The sequence below is a fragment of the Schistocerca nitens genome, chromosome 4 (genome assembly GCF_023898315.1).
Source record: "Schistocerca nitens isolate TAMUIC-IGC-003100 chromosome 4, iqSchNite1.1, whole genome shotgun sequence".
NCBI lineage: Eukaryota > Metazoa > Arthropoda > Insecta > Orthoptera > Acrididae > Schistocerca > Schistocerca nitens.
Window position 1 is genome coordinate 85,023,857 of NC_064617.1, and position 23,460 is coordinate 85,047,316.

At 41.9% G+C, this 23,460-nt stretch overlaps 1 protein-coding gene across 1 annotated transcript in view; it reads right to left on the bottom strand.

The window, feature by feature from the left end:
- LOC126253453 (UDP-glucosyltransferase 2-like) overlaps positions 1-23,460 on the bottom strand; it is a 49,625-nt gene that overhangs the window by 24,826 nt on the left and 1,339 nt on the right. Inside the window, exon 2 of the mRNA XM_049954800.1 lies at positions 297-482. Within this exon, the coding sequence (XP_049810757.1) occupies positions 297-473 (177 nt within the window). The 5' untranslated portion in view covers positions 474-482. The remainder of the gene's footprint in view (positions 1-296; positions 483-23,460) is intronic.

Here is a 23,460-nt window from a genome sequence, read left to right on the forward strand (position 1 = left end):
GATAACCTGCCATTGTAGCAGCAGTAACCGACCTAACAACTGCGTCAGACACTTGTTTTATACAGGCCATATTCTTCCTGTTCACGTATCTCTGCATTTGAATACGCATGGCTATACCAGTTTCTTTCGCGCTTCAGTGTAGATGCTAGATAGGACGCGGAGGTTCTTTTCATCACATATTTTGAGCTGTTACACTTGTTCTGTTAGTTCTAAATTATTACTGGTGTTGCGTCCACAATTTAAGTTTAACGACAGTTTGCCCACCGCAGTTTTTGAACAGACGAGAAATGAGGTACCTTGGACGGGTCGGTGGTGATGAAGGTGACCTGGTGGCCTCTCTTGGCCAGCTCCAGACTTATCATCCTGAGGGGTAGTTGGTGGCTGACGGCCGGGAACGCCACGACGGACAGGATCTTGGCCGCATCCGAGGCTCCCAGCACCGACAGCATCACCAGCAACAGGCCGGTCATCATGGCGGTCGCCTGCCGACAACCAATAGCTGTACTGCACTCGTTACACACGCTCACGTCTTGATGACAGCTCATGCGGCTGTTATAAATGATCCAACAAATCCCAGTATATAATCTTCACCATATTACAAGTGTAGTAGAAGCAGTGAAACGATATACGTATCACACAGCAAGATAACATGACACTGCTGAAGCAAGAAGTAGATCGTTAGAGCAGCTAGTATAAAAGAGAGGCGAAGGCTTGCGACTAGAGACATAATTGTAGATTGAAAAAATGTTGAATGTGGAAACGTCAAAGACAGAACAGGAAACATGTAAAATTTGTGTATAGCAAAAACGCAGCAAATTAATTGATTAGATGTAATAGGAACTCAAGAGGGCATGAAAGCACTTGATAGGAGGTAGGTTCGCCACCATCAGCCATTCGACATACAATAGGCTCCTTTCAGATTTCTCCATGCATTAAGGTCCAGTTTCGTCTACACCGTTTCCAATACATCATCTTCACGGTCTTTTCCTGTCTGTTGGAAGCCAGTAAGAAACACCGTTGGGCTATCTATTTTCTTTTCTCTTGGAAGCCAGCAATAAACTTACTTGTGCTATCTACCGTTCATTCGTCTGGCTACACGTCCGTTTGACTTTAATGACGCTCATAGTTAAGTGTTCTTATCGCCTATCTCCCAAGAAATTATTCGTTCTCATGTCTCTACCAGTAACGTTTGACTTGTCTCTCAGAAATCTCGCTGAAAAACTCCGTTTTTTAATGGCTTCCGCGCCAAAGGTGACTTGTTTTCATTTAGCTGTGTGCTTTATAGTTTACATTCTTAAGTTTCTTGCCTATTTCTGTATTTACTGGGCACAGTCCCACATTTTAATAACAACTGAGTGTAGAGTGGCCGTCGTCTTTGGTATGGATAGGTACGACAGTAGTAGTTGTGTCTGAATCCTAGCTGAGTTGATGAGCCTTCGCTCACAGCTCAAGGTGCTGCTGGGTTTGATCACACATCTTGAGGCTGTTGCCAATGGGCGTCAATTTGAGGGCCAGACATCGGTATCTAAGAGACATCCAGCATGTCCCATGTGTCCCCCAATCAGTTCACTATTGTGGCTGCCCTGGTTACACCCATTGACGAGTAGAAGCCGCTTGAAAGGCCGTCCTGCGTCGTCTTAACAACCAAGTGTCAGTGTCTGTTAAACATATTGAGTCACATGCAATTATTTGCTCTGTTTCAGAAGAAGCATATTGGCCTTCAAGATACGCGAGTTCACAGAAAACGAGGTAGATGGGAGTTCCAATATTAGCCATGTAATAAGTATCTTTAGAGATACGGCAGTAAAGGAGCTGTGTACTTTCTGGTGCATTTTTCACCATATCTACATCTGTGTCATAAGGGTTCAAGGAGATTTATTACCTTATTAGTATAATTTGATCCTAATCGGACAATTTATGAATTTATTAGCGGAATTTACTAACCAGTTAGCATAGTTTGGCAATAATCTCTGAAATTATCTTAATTTATGACCCAAATTTACGATTCAGCTAGCATAATTTTTTACCCAGTCACACCTTCTCTTGAATAGGACCTGCTCCCTCACACCTCTAGGCCAAGGGGAATTCAAGGGCAGTTATCCTAGTGGATATCTGAAGGTCAAAGATATCGGGCAAGATGGTAGAACTTTGAAATGTCACAGCCAGTCCGAAGATGTTTGCCTATATTATGTCACAAGCAAATATGACGAGTGAGGCGGCTGACGATCAAAGAGTCAAAAAGACGTTGGATTCATAAAGTGTCATATGAATCACTATGACGTCACTTGCCCTTAATAGTTCCCACTTCCCTTCTCCTCCCCCTCCCCCCCAAGAGGAATCACTTTCTGCACCTGACACTATGATTTATAACATGATACAACAGATAGAGTCTGTCCACCCCCTCCTTCTCTCCCTAAGAGGAATCGTGTCCTACAGCTGATGGGAATGGTGGCTTATAAACAGATCTTTCATATATATCCTAATGTAGTAAACGTCGTCGAACCCACCACTTTCGACAAGTACACCAGAGTGTGATCACTCCCCATTAGTACTTCCAGTAAATACAGATATTTTGTTCTCCCCATTCGTATTAAGATTTTTTTCCACATATTGTGTGAAGTAATTTGGAAGCCCTATTTGCACTTTAGTAATTGTTTATTCTTGTTTGAGTAGCACTTTATACTTTTCCTGTGTCACATACAACAGTTTCCTTTTTATGAAATGGATCTCCTTTTCCAGTTTCAACATTAACCACCCTTAAAGGACTAATTTCTTCAATAGGGCTTGCCTTAAGTCTGTTTGATAGATGGATTCTTTTTCTAAAGACTTTTGGAGCCACATTATTTATAAGAACAGCAACAATTTATGGTACTTTTTCTTAAGACCTATGGAACAGCAGCAAGCACATCATCCAGTCCATCACATGTTGATACAAATAACATCTTTTTTTAAGCAGATCCAGATGCGAAGAGAGACTTTTACATTGATCTTAGAGATATGGTATAACCTCATGTAGTAAATTCCTTCCAACCCATCATTTTCAATAAGTCCACCATTTGATCACAGCATTAGTATGTACAGTGAATGCAGGTATCTTGTATTCCAAATCTACATCCAGAATTTTCCATAATCTGTGTGTAAATGTATATGCAAATGAAAAAAGTTTTTTGTACAAGAATACATGTATTCTTATTCACTACCCTACCAGGCATGACTTGGTTTTTTAGCATCGAACCGAGATACAGATGACCAACCCAGCCATACTATCTACAAAGTGCTTGCAGGATCGTCTTTTCCTCCTCCTCCTCCTCCTCTAAATGTATACACAGAAAAAATACCATAAACACAGTGCTACCTGCAAAGAAACCCCATATATACACTAAAACACATGGACTGTGGTGGAGGTGGATTGCTAACGTAAGCTATTTATAATACATCTCTACATCCCCTGCTTCTTACAAAATCTCACTCCACACCACCTAACAAAGGCGTCATCCGTTCTTACTTCATCATATATTATTGACATAGAATACCGATCAACTGCTACTGTCAAAGCTTTGTATATTCGTACTCTTAACGATGCAAGATGTATGTGGCAGAGGGAAATAATGTTCGAGGAACTGATTTTATCCAATTATAACGACATAACACATTGCCCAGCATCACGATTGTTTGTGTGTATGCGTTGCAAGGGCCCCATGCGTCCAGGGTATCGTTCAGATGGGGATCCACTTGTGCTACGTCTGGGTACAGTTTGGAGGTGGATCCACCTCTGTTGCATGCAGGGTGGTGTTCAGTGGTGGATCTACTCACATCAGATCAGGTATGGTTCAGATGATATCGACCTGTATTAGGTCTGGGTAGGGTTTGTACAGTTGGACTATCTGCTTGTAATTTAATGAAGTCAGTTACTCAAACATTATTTCCATCTGTAACACACAACCTGGATCTTTAGAGCATATACCAATCTTCGACAGCTGCAGTGATCGGTATTCTGTGTTAACAGCACACAGTAAAGTGGTGGTGTGATATTTATACAAATTATCAGCATGTCCTGACTCTCAAGCACACTACTATATACAGTAAATGACACTAACAATAACTGGCATAACACACAAAGAATAACACACAATATACCATGTGGTTTGTTTGTGATTGTTTGCTTCACCGTCATGGGGAAGCGGAGACAAGGGTAGTGGGGTTCCTGAGGTGGGTGCTGCAAGCTAAGGAGCTGGACATCACTGTAAATCAGCCGATTGTCAAACACTAGGAGAAGAAGCCGTCGTTATTGTGACCATTTCCTGTGTCTATTACTACAATATGAAATTGATTTGTAAGTATTCAAATGAAAAATGACCTATTTGTAAAATGAAGTCAGTCTCCGTTAGTATTCAGCGGAAAGCACTGCATGTAAATGTGAAGATTCGATATATGTCGTCTTCTGTAACAATATATATATGTCGTAAAATAAAACATCGAGACAGAATTATTTGGGAGATGTGTACACCCGAATTATGAATTTCGTTCCCAACGTATTTACTTTGAAGAAAGTACTAACCTAACCAACTATAACAAGAGGATGTAACCTGAAGGACTGACATATTCTGTCTACAGGAAACTACCATGATGTTTAATATGTTTGAAAAGTACTACCTACGACAACCGAAAATTTATGTTGGACAGAATGATCATTGCGAAGTGGGAATATTTTCTGGAAGTTATAGTGAAAGAACACGTCACACTGGTCTAAAATATTGTCAGAATGAAGAGAGGATGTTCTTTTAACAATCTGACTTTACTTTAAAGCAGAGACATTACTGTGATAGTTACTCTCTTTACCCATGGAGGCAAAAAAAGAGTGGAGGTCACATTACGTCACAGACTTGAAGCCAATGTACGCCATCTTAACTAGCCCAAAACATTAGGTTCACCGCATTCATACCCACATAGTTCCCCTCAGTGACACTGCCCCGTGACATCACTCTGTGTCGTATTACTAGAGCAAATACGCATTCAAGAAGAGAAAAACGTTAGAGATTGCTTTCTTGACACCAGGTTTTTCACGTAAGTTCTATAATTTGTAGTATTTAAAACAGTTCTTGATCGCACACGGGAGAAATAAGTAACAAGAAGCACTTGTCAACAGTAGTATGCTAATGTTTAGGGCTACTTAAAATGGCGCCCACTGTGGGTTCAAAACAACGTAAGTCTACAATGGTACGTTCTTTCTTATTTTAACTTTCACGTCTTTACCGATGTGGAAGAGAGTTTGTGATCTATGGGAACCATAGCAACGGAAGAAACACTGAATCTATATTACGATAATTTCACGAGAACTGACTTAAGTATTGCTCACCAATAATGTTAGAGCTGTGAGAACGGAGCTTGAGTTGTGTTTGGGTAGCTCAGATGGTAGAGCATTTGCCCGCGAAAGGCAACGGTCCCGAGTTCGAGCCTCGGTCCGGCATACAATTTTAATCTGCCAGGAACTTTCATATCAGCGCACACTCCACTGTAGAGTGAAAATTTCATTCTAGAATGTTAGAAGAGTTTTTACCCCTGATCCGTAGAAGTTATGACCTGCAACCTTAGAAAATGTCTCTGGAGAGACGGCAGATATTGCGTCCGGGAGTACGAAGTATGAAAAATCTACGCTGGACGGTGTGGCCGAGCGGTTCTAGGCGCTTCAGTCTGAAACCGCGCGCCCGCTTCGGTCGCAGGTTCGAATCCTGCCTCGGGCATGGATGTGTGTGATGTCCTTAGGTTAGTTAGGTTTAAGTAGTTCTAAGTTCTAGGGGACTGATGACCACAGCTGTTGAGTCCCATAGTGCTCAGAGCCATTTGGACCATTATTATTAACGCGACCAAAGATAGTGCACATTCCTATCGTATTCTGTGTGATTGAGACACAATCTGCGATCCTAGCGCGGATGTCGAGCGAAATACGGGATGCGGGTAGCGGGCACAAAAAGAGAATAAATCAAGAAAGAAATAGAATCGAATCATCATACTACCGGGAGACAGAAAACATGGGACGAGCATCCAGACTCGATTGAGAAGACTCCAACTTCGAATAAGAAGATGAAGTAAGAGCAGAAGAGTGATTTCTTTTTGTGCAGGTGGTGCAGCTGGTGCGAGTGTGGAGAGTGTTCAGGCCGGCTGGCAGCTACCAACACGCCACGACGAGCAGTTGGCGCCTGCTGCATAGTCACGCCACCTACACGTGGACACGAGGATGCAGTCAGCGTTCCGACGCCGCGGCCCAGAAGGCGCAGTCCGCCTTTCTCCATCACCTCTCGCAGCAACGAGTCCAGCAGCAGGGTGAGAAGCTCGGTGAATCAAATCGGTTGATAACAGTATCAGAACGATTGATAACAGTATCAGATCGATAACAGTTCGTGTCCTGTACTGCGAGTGTAAAGTGAAAAACGTTCAAATGTGTGTGAATTTCTAAGGGACCAAACTACTGAGGTCATCGGTCCCTAGACTTACATACTACTTAAACTAACTTATGATAAGAACACACACACCCACGCCCGAGGGAGGACTATCCTCCGACGGGAGAGGCCGCGCAATCCGTGACGTGACGCCTCAAACCGCACGCCCGTAAAGTGAAGGGAGCCGTTAAGATAGACCTGAATAGACTCAGAGAGCAGTAGGTGATTCAGAAAGTATAAGTCGTATTAAAGTACGACTACCATCGGTCTACACTTATAGTCACACAGTCCTGTATAGTAACTGTTAGTTGTGACAGCCGTTAATTTAAACAGCAGAAATGTAAACACGAGTGTCGTCTGCGGAATGGACACGAAACCGGAAAGAAAGATTAGCAACTCAAGCTTTAAAGATGAGAAATGAAATGGCTGCTAGTAATTTAAAGCTACAGAGAAAAATGGAAGAAAAATTTAGCTGTTGAAATGACGGCTCTTAATTTAGAACTAGAGAAAAAGAGGCTGAAAATTTAGCCAACCAGTGGCAAATAAAGGTTAGTAGCCCTTGACCTAGGTTTAGATATATGCTAAAATATATTCAGAAGCAGTAGGCCTTGTTATATCACATGATGGTTCATTAGATTAGATGAAGCCGAGCGGCCCTTGTCAAACAAAACTGACAAAACAAGAATTATCGCAAGCGATGGCTTTAGATAGCAGCCAGGTTACATATATCGTACATCAGAATGAATGCTCTCTCGTAAATGCCCACAGGTACAGGTTCTCGTCAACATAAAATTGTAATAGACTTCACAGGATAAAATATTTGCGTAAGTTATGTGTACCTTATGCCAGAGACTAAGGCCAACCAGGTTGGTTGCAGCAAAGATTTTGTGTTGGTTGTGTTGATTTGAGGAAGGGGACCAAACAGCGAAGTCATCGGTCTCATCGGATTAGGGAAGGTAATCGGTCGTGCCCTTTCAAAGGAACCATCCCGGCATTTGCCTGAAGCGATTTAGGGAAATCACGGAAAACCTGAACCAGGATGACCGGACGCGGGACTGAACCTTCGTCCTAGCGAAGGAGACTCCAGTGTTCTAACCACTGCGCCATCTTGCTCGGTCAGATTTTGTGTAAAAATCAATTTGTATAAAAGATTCTTGCAGGATTTCCTATAGTATTCTTCGTTACAGATAAGCAGATAGACCTTTGACAGTTTACACCATAGCTATGCGGCATGCAAAACAGTTGTACCGAAATACTCCGCTGGCAGTAGAAAACATTGGTTCGAACAAAAAAAATGGCTCTGAGCACTACGGGACTCAGCTGCTTAGGTCATTAGTCCCCTAGAACTTAGAACTAGTTAAACCTAACTAACCTAAGGACATCACACACATCCATGCCCGAGGCAGGATTCGAACCTGCGACCATAGCGGTCTTGCGGTTCCAGACTGCAGCGCCTTTATTGGTTCGAACACCTTGGGGTTATGTTATAGAATAGTACACATGTGGAGCCATTTTATTTGTGTAGAAATTTGTGTAATATTATTTTTTTTTTCCAGCCAGCAATTCGGTCTTGTGTCAATATAAAATTGTTTACGTCCTTATTTGCCAAAATGTGTAATATTTCGAGTACAAACACAGTAAAATCATACGCATGCACCACTTGTTGGCACTACAGATACAATCGCATTACATCACCGATTACTTGTGACATAGCCATCGAGCAGCAGAAAACACAGTTAAAGATGGGTAACAGAGTTGATTGGCAGCTACGGGAGAGGAATAAAATGTGTTATGGGAGGGGAGAGGGCCTTATCTAGTTCGGCTACTCCTTTGTTAACTTCAGCTGCCACCAGTGGGGCTACACCCTCTTTGGGAAAGTAAACAAGGGATGTACTGTCATTTATAGCTGATGTAGTGGCTTCCCCAAGACAGGGTTCCTGGGTGCATGGCCAATTATTGCAGATAACAAAGTTGCATTTGGCACAGGAAACAAAGGCATTTGTCAGGTATCGCAATAGGAGGTTCCCAGTAAGTTTCAATTCTGCAAGAACGTGTAGAGAGACGGAGTGTTGTTTAGTAGCTGTTACAAACGGTAAGAAACCTAAATTTTTATTAGACACAGGGGTTCACATGTCAAGGCGAGTTTTATCTCTTGGGTAAAAAAAAAGCAGTTGAACCCTTCACGTTAGATGTTAGGTGGGATAATGATTTGGAGTCACTAGGTTCATAATTGTTGGGATAGAATGGCAAAATCACTACACAGAATGCGTTTTGTAATGACTTCCTGGTCTGGGAACATTTCAGCTATTAGTCCACGTTGCCTGTGTGGGAGGAGGCCGCTTTGTAGTTAGACTTGGCAACTGCAGGAAAACCTATGCAGGATTGATGGTTGGTTCGAGCCTGAGGCTTGACAATGGATGTAAGTAAGCTGCATTTAATGTATATTAGTGTGTCGAAAAATCCAGAACTGTACGGTTACATTATCGCTGGAAATTGGAGTAATCGCAAAAAGAATACCTGGAAGTAATCATCTGGAACCGTGTTAAATTACCAGAAGATGCAGTGAGGGCGGTGCGTTTTGTCAAGGGTTCGTATAGTGGATGCGAGAAAGTTGCAGATAAGCTACACAATCTAATACTGAGCTTTACCAGCAACCATTCTTTCCACATGATTCGGGCAGGGACGCAGGATAATGTAGTCTCTGCCACACACTACGAAACACTCTGATGTTATTTACTGTAAGATGTAACGACGTTATAACAACTCACTGACTCGAAAATTACGGCTACATCTGACGATTAGGTCCAAATAGTAGAGTTCCGGAGCTCGTATTTATGTTCAGTTAAATATCCACTGCCGGTAGTCGTGTCTACGTGGGAGAATATTTACAGTCCCAAGTCGCGCATGTATCCATGACATTCCCTCCATTATTTCGGGATAATACTAAATTAACTGCCTTTCTTTGAATTTTTCTTCAGCGTCTTCCATCAATCGTTTCTGGTAAGAGTCTCAAAGCGTGCAACAATACTCCTAAAGAGTAGACACCGTTGCTCCCACAGTGGAGCATAATCACGATGTTTTCCTCGGCCAGTGTAGGCCCTGCGCCCTGTTCAGTGTAATATAAAACGTGAAGAAAGCCAAAAGATGTGGAATTTATTACCCACTTAAACGAGAACTGGAAGATTACAGTGCACAAGCGACAATGAACTATGCTCCGAACGCTGCAGTTGAAATCTATGTTTTAGTGTAAACGCTAGTGCTGCAGGCAATACGCCACCGCGTTACCTGCTTGTGCGTATGCAACACCCACATATCTGAGGGGGTTGAGGGGTGGACACAGCTCACTCGACTGCCCGTGCTCACCTGCAGAGGCGCGCAGCAACCATAGTGTCTATACATGGTGTTTCACAAGTGATCGTCAATAATTCACACATGGAAAGTACAGGCCAAAAGCAGCAAAAAATCTCCAACATGTGCCCACAGATCAACCTTTGTCGAGGTACACCACATTTTCTGTTGAGGCTCATGTGCCTAGGAAAATATGACATCTCTAAACTTTGAAGCGTTCGAAATGTTGTCCATGCGTCTGAATGCAACACTGAACTACTCTCTGAAATGTGAATCCTCTCAGGAAAATTCTGTGAATGCTGGAAGGCTGCTTCAATCCGCAAGCGTAATTCCTCAAGAGAGTTGGCTTCGCTAGCGTAGACCAGGCTTTTGAAATGACCCCACAAGCAGAAATCCGTGGGATTTAAATCCGGAGACCTTGGCGACCGTCCTCTATGTATCCAGTGTTGACCATACGTCCGAGTTAAAAGCCGGCGCACTCGTAAATGAACATGTGCTGTAGCACCGTCATGCATGAACCACATGTTCAGGCGCTGGTTCAATGGGACATCATCATGTACATCTGCAAGTACAGTACCACAAACCGCATGAACTGCTGTCTGGTTAGTCTCTGTGGTAGGACGTGTGGTCCAGTTATGCGGTCTCCGAACAGTCCTGCCCAGACGTCCAACGAATAACGCTGCTGATATCGTGATACTTATGTTGCATTAGGATTGACATCGAGCCCAATGTCAAAATTACGGTAGTTAAAAATACAGTCACGAGTAAATCCAGACTCATCAGTGGACAGTGTACTGCTTACAAACAGGGGATTCAGGATGCACTGTTGTTGCACCCATTGGCTGAAAGTCTCTAGGAGGGAAGTCCGCATTGTTGAGGGATTGCACTCACTGGAGATGATATGGGTAGAGTACTGCCGATGTAAAATCTGCCACACACTGCTATGACTCAAGACACGCTCTTGGGTAGCAATTCTCCCCCTTGATGTACTCGGAAGTTCGTGTACAATGCCTAACACACTTTCCTCAACATCTGGTGTTACGGATCTGGCTCTGTCTTCTCGTACATGGTGTGCCAAACTCCCGGTTTCTCTAAGGCGCTGACGTAACTGGCTAAATGTACGCCTGTCGGGCTGCCTGCTCCTTCATAGAATCGTGCAGCCTCAAGGGCACTGCCGTTCGCCTTGCCACACTTTACGTGCAGTAAAGGAGTTTTGCTATTTGGGGAGCAAAATAACTGATGATGGTCGAAGTAGAGAGGATATAAAATGTAGACTGGCAATGACAAGGAAAGCGTTTCTGAAGAAGAGAAATTTGTTAACATCGAGTATAGATTTAAGTGTCAGGAAGTCATTTCTGAAAGTATTTGTATTGAGTGTAGCCATGTATGGAAGTGAAACATCGATGATAAATAATTTGGACAAAAAGAGAGTAGAAGCTTTTGATGTGGTGCTACAGAAGAATGCTGAAGATTAGATGGGTAGATCACATAACTAATGGGGAAGTATTGAATAGGATTGGGGAGAAGAGAAGTTTGTGGCACAACTTGACTAGAAGAAGGGATCGGTTGGTAGGACATGTTCTGAGGCATCAAGAGATCACCAATTTAGTATTGGAGGGCAGCGTGAAGGGTAAAAACCGTAGAGGGAGACCAAGAGATGAATACACTAAGCAGATTCAGAAGGATGTAGGTTGCAGTAGGTACTGCGAGATGAAGAAGCTTGCACAAGATAGAGTAACATGGAGAGCTGCATCAAACCAGTCGCAGGAGTGAAGACCACAACAACAACGTGCATGTCAGCGTACTCTTCACTGGTGTACCTCTGACAAGGTGCCTTCATGTTCGTAACTAATTGCGAGGACGGCACAGTGCACAGAGGGGGAAAGCGAAGTAGTTGCACAAGCATAAACAAACAAATAGTCGATCCCAAACCTTGAGATACCAACGTAACTACCGCGGTATCCAGATGCGGTTACAGTGGTTCCCAACTCGAATTAATGCGATGCGTCTGCAACGTTTGATTTTCGGACCCATGTTTACTGGAGCCGCTTGGTTACTGTTGGCCTGCACTTTCCATGTGTGAATTATTGACTATCACTTCTGAAATACCCTGTATTTGCGCTCTGTCGTATGAAGGCCTCGGCTGTGTAGTGTTGGTCCACAACAATTGGACAATCCTCGCAGTGGCTGTCGGGAAAGGCAGGAGTCATGACCTGCCCCCGCATTGCCAAGGGGAGAGGAATGGTGAAAGGAAGGAAGTGTAGCTGGCTATATACTGTCGTATCACGTTGGCTACCCTGTAATCTTTCCCAAAGAATTTTAAAGAAAATATTTGGTAATTTTTTTTTCATTAGTTATAGCTTTATATGTTAGCTTCATAATTAAGGGCCCATCATTTCGCTAATGATCATAGTTATTATGATACTTTGTATGCAAGAAACATACTGGGTAAAATTCATAAAATAGACGTCACTTGAATTTGCGTTGGGTGCATATTAGACCATACATTGCTGCACATGAAATTTAGCTAACGTATTAAACTTTTATTTAGACTTGAGAGGAGGAGTCTGTCTATCGCTGATATCGAGCAAATTGATTTGTATGCATCGCACTCATTTGCGATCGCGCGTGCCAGCAATAAACTGGGAATGATATACTCTTAACACCACTTGTATCTCAGGAACGGTTTGAAATATCGAAACGAGATTTTGTCAAACGACAGCGCAGAAAGAGAAGAGCATTTTTCCACATGGCGAACAGGCCAAACTTCGTTACCTATCGCAAAATGTGAGTAACGGCAGACTTCTGCGATAAAATGACTTAATTCTGTAAGTCATCGATAGTTGGTGAAATGAGAAATTGGTGTGGCTTTGCAGCAAGATACTGTAAATGAAGAAATTACACGTTTATATTTACACCGAGAATCTGCTTTTTCATAAGCTTTTGACCCGATTTGTTCTGAGTTCTTCGTTAAATAAACCACTGTTCCAGGATGCTGTTGCATCTGCAACTTGATTGGATTGTTGGGAAGGTGGCATTGCGTAAACACTGCATTGTTCTGACAGAAGATGCAAATTTTGACATGGAAACAAAAGAAATGTAGGTGATATTCGAAATTCACTACTGATGAAAGACTGGTTTTCAGGTTACAGCAAGCTCTAGTTGATAAGAGTGTAGAAAGGGGGTGGACCAATGGCCACATCGAAAAACTTGTACAATAGTACCATGAAGTACGTTGTTTGCCGAATTAACACACAACAATGTAAAAAAGTATGTAGTACAAAGAGATGGCTGAAGCATTTCTGGACAGTATTCCAATTATGGACAAAAGTGTTACTGCATTAACAACAATCTCAAACGAGAGAATAACACACACACGTGCACAGACGGCATTTCCAGATGTGAGTGAAAATCGGACATAACATTTCGTACGTGACATCAACATCTTTCCTAACGACCTGCTTTTAGATGCTGAAAGCAAGCCAGATTGGAAATACGTTTCATTACGGACCACTGATGATGCTTTACTTCAATAAAACGAAACGCATGTGCTGAAAAAAATGCACATTTTCTTGGTTTTACGAAGAGTACTCTACGGCATTGGATCCTTATGTCGCTTGCATTTATAGTGAAACTCTCGCCGAGCAGGAAGTCCAAAGCAAATGAAAAAAGGCACAGGTGACTCCAATATACAAGAAGGGTAGAAGAACGGACCTGCAAAATTACAGACCAACATCCCGAAATTCCGTTTGGTGCAGAAAAAATGGTTCAAATGGCTTTGAGCACTATGGGACTTCACATCTGAGGTCATCAGTCCCCTAGAACATAAGAACTACAGGGCTATTACAAATGATTGAAGCGATTTCATAAATTCACTGTAGCTCCATTCATTGACATATGGTCACGACACACTGCAGATACGTAGAAAAACTCATAAAGTTTTGTTCGGCTGAAGCCGCACTTCAGGTTTCTGCCGCCACAGCGCTCGAGAGCGCAGTGAGACAAAATGGCGACAGGAGCCGAGAAAGCGTATGTCGTGCTTGAAATGCACTCACATCAGTCAGTCATAACAGTGCAACGACACTTCAGGACGAAGTTCAACAAAGATCCACCAACTGCTAACTCCATTCGGCGATGGTATGCGCAGTTTAAAGCTTCTGGATGCCTCTGTAAGGGGAAATCAACGGGTCGGCCTGCAGTGAGCGAAGAAACGGTTGAACGCGTGCGGGCAAGTTTCACGCGTAGCCCGCGGAAGTCGACGAATAAAGCAAGCAGGGAGCTAAACGTACCACAGCCGTCGGTTTGGAAAATCTTACGGAAAAGGCTAAAGCAGAAGCCTTACCGTTTACAGTTGCTAGAAGTCCTGACACCCGATGACAAAGTCAAACGCTTTGAATTTTCGGCGCGGTTGCAACAGCTCATGGAAGAGGATGCGTTCAGTGCGAAACTTGTTTTCAGTGATGAAGCAACATTTTTTCTTAATGGTGAAGTGAACAGACACAATGTGCGAATCTGGGCGGTAGAGAATCCTCACGCATTCGTGCAGCAAATTCGCAATTCACCAAAAGTTAACGTGTTTTGTGCAATCTCACGGTTTAAAGTTTACGGCCCCTTATTCTTCTGCAAAAAAAAAAAAGTTACAGGACACGTGTATCTGGACATGCTGGAAAATTGGCCCATGCCACAACTGGAGACCGACAGCGCCGACTTCATCTTTCAACAAGATAGTGCTCCACCGCACTTCCATCATGTTGTTCGGCATTTCCTAAACAGGAGATTGGAAAAGCGATGGATCGGTCGTGGTGGAGATCATGATCAGCAATTCATGTCATTGCCTCCACGCTCTCTCGACTTAACCCCATGCGATTTCTTTCTGTGGGGTTATGTGAAAGATTCAGTGTTTAAACGTCCTCTACCAAGAAACGTGCCAGAACTATGAGCTCGCATCAACGATGCTTTCGAACTCATTGATGGGGACATGCTGCGCCTTGATTATCGGCTTGATGTCTGCCGAATCACTAAAGGGGCACATATCGAACATTTGTGAAAGCCTAAAAAAACTTTTTGAGTTTTTGTATGTGTGTGCAAAGCATTGTGAAAATATCTCAAATAATAAAGTTACTGTAGAGCTGTGAAATCGCTTCAATCATTTGTAATGACCCTGTACTTAAACGTAACTGACCTAAGGACATCACACACATACATGCCTGAGGCAGGATTCGAACCTGCAACCCTAGCGATCGCATGGTTTCAGACAAGCGCCTAGAACCGCTCCACCACATCGGCCGGCTATCCTGCTAACTATGGATGAAGGGAAACAGGCAGATTCGACATTTCTAGGTTTCCAGAAAGCATTTGACACAGTGCTCCATTGCAGGCTTTTAACGGAGGTACGAGCATATGGAGTAAGTTCATAGATATGTCAGTGATTCGAAGACATCTTAAATAATAGAACATAGTATGTTATCCTTGATGGCGAGTGTTCATCAGAGACAGGGATATCGTCAGGAGTGCAAGAGTGCCCCAGGGAAGTGTGATAGGAACGCTGTTGTTTTCTACATACATCAATGATTTGGCGGACGAGATGGGCAGCAATCTGCAGTTGTTCGCTGATGGTACTGTGGTGTACAGTAAATTGTCAAAGTTGGTGACTGTAGGAAGATAAGACGACTTAGACAAAATTTGCAGTTGGTGTGATGAATGGCAGCTAACACTAAATGTGGATGAATGTAAGTTATGTGGATGAATAGGAAGATCAAACTTGTGATGTTCGGATACAGTATTTCTAATTTCTAGTGCGCTGCTTAACTCAGTCAAGTCGTTTAAATATCTGGGCATAACATTCCAAAGCGATATGAGGTGGAATTTGTGTGGTAGAGAAGGGGAATTTTAGGAAAGTGGTTCACCAGTAAAGGAGACCGCTTATAGGATGCCGGTGCGACCTATTCTTCAGAGCTACTCAAGTGCTTGAAATCCGTAACAGGTCAGATTGATGGAAGATATCGAAGCAATTCAGAGGCGGGCTGCTAGATTTGTTACTGGTAGGTTCGAACAACACAGAACTGTTACGGAGATGCTGCGGGAACTGAAATGGGAATCCCTGGAAGGATTGAAAAAAATTTAGGGAACCAGCATTTGAGGATGACTGCCGAACGATTCTGCTGCCGTCATCACAAATCGCGCGTAAGGACTACGAAGGTTAGACACGAGAAATTAGGGCTCACATGGCGTATAAATAGTCGTTTTTCCCTCGCTCTGTTTGTGAGTGGGACAAGATAGGAAATGGCTGGGAGTGGTACCTGGTACCCTCTGCCATGCAGCGTACCGTGTCTTACGGAGTATATATGTAGTTGAAGATATATAATTTTTATCTTGTACAAACTGTCGGCATGCGGACAGGCGCGGACAATTTCAGAGATTTCCGCTCTCAACTGCCACATAATCATCTCTCATTTAGTTTCATAATCGAAAAAAAACGTCTCCCCCCCCCCCCCCCCACACACACAAACACGCGTATGTTGATCGAAATATACAATAGCAACACTTTTGTAACCTCATTACGAGGACGTGAAAATTCTGCCCGAGGAAAGCATTGTAGACGTCCTGGACAGTTTTTATGTTAACGGGATTTGTCTTCAAAGATGGACTTATCTCGTACATCAATCAGTTACTTCAGCACGTGCCCAGGGGCGCTTTCAACTGAAACGGCAAACTGTCTCGCAAACAACTGAAAGGCAAATGTTACATTGGCAGTGTCGTCAAAACGTTATGATACTATTTTTGTAATACTTAAGAGCCTAAAATGAATCCTTGAAACTTCGCATTTTCTTTAACGTTGGTGAGCTTAGAGATTTGAACAACGCGATTTTCCTTTTAAGTGCATCCCGATTAAATCAGAAAAAAGTTGTTCCTCGCCTTACAATTTCTTACTGTTCCTATTCTTTGCGTTTCTTCCTCTTGTGTATGTTCTGTTTTGTGTTGTTTTACTGTGTTTACCTTGTACCCATTTTCTATGGTGAACTGTCTGATTATGTTTAGTTCTTGTGTGTAGCTATGTATGTCCATTGGAATTCTGTTCAGCTGGCCTATTTGTGGGCTGTTGAGTGGTCTGACATGTTGTGAATTATTGTGGAGGTTTTTTAAATATTGCGGACTAGTATTTGGGCTTTTTATTTTTTATGTGATGTCGAGGAAGTGTATTGTTTTCTCTGCTTCGCTTTCAAGCATGAAGTGGACAGTACTGATATCCTTATGTAACTGTACCACAGCGCCATGTGTTTCATCTATCATGCTAATTATGTCACTAACATAGTGGCACATGTACAGTACTTTGTACTATTTAGGTTTTATTATTTCATCAAGAATTTTGTTTTCAAGGTGGTTGAGGAAGATGCTGGCCATCGAACCACGCATGACTGATCTCTTCACGAGTCCTTTCTGCAGGATGCAGAATTCATCTTTAAATTTGAAATAATTTAGCTCTGCAATTACTTCGAAAATAGTTGAGACACTTTGAGCCTGTGTTTCTGGGATAATGTTTCTCTCAGTTGTCTTTCAATTATTGTGATTGTTCCTTCAATTGATAGGTGAATGTACATTGATGTGATGTCAAATGAGAGTAGTATTGCTGTGTTGCATATATTCATAGACTTTATTTTTCGGTTAGGTCACTGGTGTTTGCTAGTCTTCTGTTTGTGGATGTATAGCGTTTTTGTAGAAAATTGTGCATGTGTTTCGCTATTATCACAGGATGGTGCGGTTCTGAAATTTATCATTGATCTGATCAGAACATCAGGCTTTGGAGAGGGTTGATTTGTTGCTGTGGCGCATCGAATGTCACAGCCCAGTGAAGCGAAAATCCAGCAATGCTGATTATCAGTTCTGTTTTCAGCTTGGTGTGTGGTCCTGTATACATCTAACTATGATACGAGCGTGAAAGTTTCAACGAAACAATAAACGCACCATCCTCCACAGTGTTACTGCTACGTTACTAATGTGGACGCCATATGTAACAGCTGACAGCAGCTCAATATTGTCGTGAAAGATAATAGCAAGCCGGAGATTAATTTTGAAGAAATTAATAACAGACTATTGGTGTGGAAGAACTTCAGACTACATGTTAACTTTAAGATTACAATCATGGCAGTGTTGAAAAACAAATTTATCTATAGGACATGGGGAACTAAAGTATGTCAAGGATTAAAAATTGTAAAACTTCATTAAAATTTATTGGTAAGGTAAAGAGGAATGTTATTAGTTATCTATATTAGGATAGACTGATACACATACCCTGAAAGCCTGCAACGCTTCATAAAATGTTCGAAATATCGATATGAGGTTTTGGATGAGTGGTAGTGGGGAAAGGAACAAAGAGTGAAAATTTCATTCTGGAAACAAATATTTTTGTTAATTGCTGAGATCCATATGTTATTCTCAACAGAATTTGACAGTATTTTGCAGTATTATTATTAGTCACATTATCTTTTTGAGTTACTTGAATAACTAATTTATTTTTAACAGCGCTTGACAACTATTGGAGTAAAACTTGAGAACATTCAAAGATAAACATTTAACAAATGAATGTGGTAAATGTGCGGGTGAACTTCTCCTGGGAAGAGCAGTTACAAATCTGGCAGACTATATTTACGTAGCGCTGGATGTGAATTCTTTTCCTGTTGCAGACATTATTGGCTACTTTCTCGACACGGTTAACGGGCATTAACCCAACTATCCCATCCAATCAGCCGAGAACACATTCATCACATAAATATTTTTTGAATTACATTCGATGGCTCTTGAAGGGAAATATGGTATAATGACTCCTTACATACGTTGCGTTAACATTTCATAAAATTAATGGGAAAGGCGATAAAAGTGAAGCCGAAGTCCGCCAACACGAGGTAAACTCGTAACTACTTGAACCAGAGGTCGTGACATATATACGGGGTGTTCAAAAAGTCTCTCCGCAGTGCCGTATGATTATTCGCCTGCCTGGGTTTTTCAACGAAACAGTAAACGCACAACGATACTGCAGTAATATTCTGTACCCATTCATCGTAGAACTTGGGTTAAGTGAAATACTGAACGGTTATTTTCGTCAAGATGGTGCAACCGCGCATACAGCTCGCGTTTCAATGCCACTACTTGCTGATGTTTTTGGGGATCGCCTAATTTCACAGGGACTTCGGCCTCCACGTTCGCCTGACCTAACACCACCTGACTTTTTCTTCTGGGGTGCAGCGAAAGAAACGGTCTATAAAAACGTCCAAAATCCATCGATGAATTGAAAACTGCAATATCCACTTTCACTGCTTCTGTTAAAGAAGAAATTTTACAGCTTGTGTTTGGAAACATGATTAGACGTATTGAATTGTGTATTCAACAACAGTAGAGACACTTTCAACATTTAATGTGAAAATTTGTAAGTAAAAATGAATATTCAATAAATTAGTGACTTGTATTGCACTGAGTTTCATTTCGGTATGTTGAATGCGGCATACGGCACGCGCGGCTAACAATCATACGGCACTGCGGAAAGACTGTTTAACACCCCGTACTAGGATTGATACTGAAAGTCGTCAATCAGTTCACTTCTCATATAATATTGCGGTTTTGCTTTAACATGTTCGCGGGGTATATTCTCTGTGTCTGCGTTGGTTCCTATTTCTCATGTAAGGTGGAAGATCACGCTGGGTACCTAATTTGAGTGTGTTTAATACTCATTTTATTGATATTACTAGTCAGCACAACATGTACCCCATCCGTCCTAAACATGGATGGTCGATCGTTTTGAATGAATGTGGGTGTAATTAGAAACGTATGCAACTGGGTTAATTCAGGTGGAATTCTTAGTTTAATTTCGCTGTAGCAGACTGAAAAGACAGCTGAATGTAATATTCGAGGTCCTCTCCTGTGACAAAAGTCTGTCGCAACATTCAGTCGCGCGCCCTTAAACGTGCCACCACGCTGTTGGCCCTCTGAACCCAGCCTGAGGACGCCGTCTTCAAAACTTCAGCCGTTGAACGGAGTGAAAAATTTTAAGGCGGAGGAGCGATCTCTCGTTTTTTTCTGATAACAGGAAACGCATGGAACCTTGGGCCAAATCGTCTTGCTGATTGGTCAGTGCATCCCTACCAAGTTTTTTCGTCCTCTACGCGCAAGAGAGGAAGTTAGGATTTTGACCGGGAGTTACCGGGGCACGGACGACTTGGATCGCAGTTCCATTTAACGTGGATTCAGATGGTAGCGAATTTGGTCCTTAATTGGCCTCAATTCACTTTATGTATCGTGTGCCCAGTTAACTTTCAAGATTATTTTTGCTGTGAGTGACGAACCGCCTTTGAAGATTGACCAGTTGTTAATGCAAAGTGGCGAAATTTACTCACGATTACTCGGGGAGTTTGAATGTTTGTGAGTGGGCAATTTCGCGTCCATGATACGGCCCTTAATTCACCCAATACTTTGTGACAAATTGTACGTTATCACCGTTTGGTTGTGTGGAAGCATACCATATTACTGTTTGTATGTCATCCATGTAAGTGCAGTTTCAGGAGTAAGCTCCATCTGTTAAATAAATGAGCATTATACAGCTACTTAGATCGTTGAACTTCACCACAATGTACAGACCGCCACCTCCCCCTCCCCCCCCCTCCCCCACCCTCCCCCACTCCTGCAGTCTTAAGCCTCAATAATCTGTTCCAGAAAACTATTTGGAACGTTTAATAAAGGGCAAACTTTCATTGGTCGCTGCATGTTCACTAATTAAATTTTCGATAGCAATTTCAAACTGACGATAGAAACTAGCGTAATATTAAATGAAAATTCATGGAACTTCAAACGATTTGGCATTCAGCGGCTCAGTTATGGTTAAGCACTGTTATTGTGCAACAGTTAGCTCTTACATACGAAACATCTTTGGTACAAGGTGAAAGAGCAGGACAAACACACTAACGCCACCTTTAAAAACTCACCTCGGATTTCTGTTTCAGTTCGAGGTGACTTTACAATATGCTGGCCAACTTCGGCCTTTCATTTTTTCACAATTCCCAGTCATTTATGTACACATACAAAACACTCAATCGCAACAAATGTCAGTCATTATAATTCTGCTCAGTCCAAGGACGTCCGAATGTGATAGAGGACGAAAAATTTAGTATTTTGGTAGGTAGAAAGGTGACAAGTAACAGTAGTACAGCAAAAACATTCCTCACTTTTAGCACTATCACGTGCCAAAAGTCTATTTCTTAGGTGCATGCATCCACAGAGAAGACAGACGATCGTATAAAAGTACTTGCAGGAAAGGCAGCTAACTGCAAAAATCATAAGCAAAACTAATACACAAGCAAAATAGGTAGCTCAAAAAACACTCGTTTCCGAGGTTCTTTAGTATTGATAGCCTGGGACACTTAGTTACCAGGGAGAACTAATAGGGAAGATAGTAAACATCCAAAGACGGGAGATACCTTTCACAGGCGTTTGTTCAGTAAACTCGAGATAATCGCGGGGATATTCTTCAAACTGCAGTGTCAGATGCTGCAAGAAAAGCTTTGCCAAACACAGGTTTACAATTAAAACTGCAAGTTCGTACGTAAGGAAGAAGAGTTTACAGACTTATGACTTCCTTTTTTTATTAAAACCGACCCCAAAGTACAAAACAAAACAGCACTTGGTTACGTGCACAATTTTTGTTCAAAATTTTATGTAAGGAGAAAAAATATATATGGGGGAAACAATTTGTCTACTGGTTTATATGCCTTGCTATCGTAGTGAACATTCACTGCAAAAAAGAGAACGAAACGGCATATTTTACAGCAAAGCATTTCCTTTGCTGCAGACAGTATTGGCACAAAACCGGAACATTGTTGTTTAGAAGAAATGCATAACCCTCGTCCGTGGAATTGTTTACGAGGGTGTGTAAAAAGCTGAATGAAGGGTCAAGAGCTTCTCGAAATGTCTGCTAAAAGTTTTCCCTTTACATATTACTCTATAAATGCTCGTACCACACATATTAAAAATACTTGGCCTGTGTCTGTCCAAGAACTTTTGGAGATTTTTTGCTAACAGTGCGTCCCCTTTGTATATTATGTGTATATATTTATAGTGTGTATATAGTAAGAAGAAATTTCGTATATATCTTCCCGAACGTTCAGAGAGTATCGGATAAAAATTTGAAGTAAATACGTCAAGAACTTCCCGAGACACCTGGTAACAACCTGTCCCCTTTAGTTATTGTATTTATAATTTATACATATTTAAAAAGTATTTAGCCTATGTCCGTCGAAACGTGTAATAGAGTATCGTATAAAAATTTGATGTAAATCGGCCACGAACAAAAAAAAAAAAAAAAAAAATAAAAATAAAAAAAATAAAGGCTCTGAGCGCTAAGGGACTTAACATCCGAGGTCATCAGTCCCCTAGAACTTAGAACTACTTAAACCTAACTAACCTAAGGACATCATACACATCCATGCCCAAGGCAGGATTCGAACCTGCGATCGTAGCGGTCGCGCGGTTCCAGACTGAAGCGCCTAGAACCGCTCGACCACATCGGCCGGCGGTCAAGAACATTTCGAGAGTTTTGACAACATTTTCACTTCATAAATATAAAATTTACAGCCTATGTAGATTCGAATGTTTATGAGAGCATCATGTAAATATATAAACTAAATCGGTCAAGAACTTTTCAAGTTATTCTGTTGTTCCTTTTCTATGTAGGCGATTGAGGAGACAATCTGAGCAGCCGTCTTATGTTGTTTGCTGATGATGCTGTGGTTTATCGTCCAGTAAAATCAGAAGATCAAAGCAAATTGCTAAACGATTTAGAAAAGTTATCTGAATGGTGCGAAAATTGGCAGTTGACCATGAATAATGAAAAGTGTGAGGTCATCCACAACAGTGCTAAAAGGAATCCTTTAACCTTTGGTTACACGATAAATCAGTATAATCCAAAGGCCGTAAATTGAACTAAACACCTAAGAATTTTAATTACGAACAATTTAAATTGGAAAGAACACGTAGAAAATGTTGTGGAGAAGGCAAACCAAAGACTGTTTTATTGGCAGGACACTTCTGAAAGTGTAACACATCTACTAAGGAGACTGCCTACACTACGCTTGTCCGTCCTCTTTTGGAGTACTGCTGGGCGGTCCGAGATCCTTACCAGATAGGATTAACAGAGTAAATCGGGAAAGTTCAACAAAGAGCAGCACGTTTTGCATTATCGCGAAATATGGGAGACAGTGTCACGGACATGGTATAGGATGAAGACAACTAAAACAAAGGCGTTTCTCGTTGGGGCGGAATCTTCTCACGAAATTCCGATCACTAACTTTCTCCCCCGATTGCGAAAATATTTTGACGCCGATCTACGTAGGGAGAAACGATCATCATAATAAAATAAGGGAAAACGGAGCTCGCACGCGTAGAATAAATATCTCTGGAGTGAGCATTCACATGCGCAGAACAGATTTTGTGTTGTCAACCCTACATTTTAACAGTATCCATTTGATACCGGGCATAAACCAGCTACGTAACTTTTAAGGGCAAGTGATATTACAATCTGCTTCTTTGCGATAGGTGTCACAGTTCAGATACACTCGATTTTTTGTAGTTTTCGGTATGATACGGCACTTTATAGTATTGCGGAGCCTGACGTACATTTTTGCGGTGATAGTCT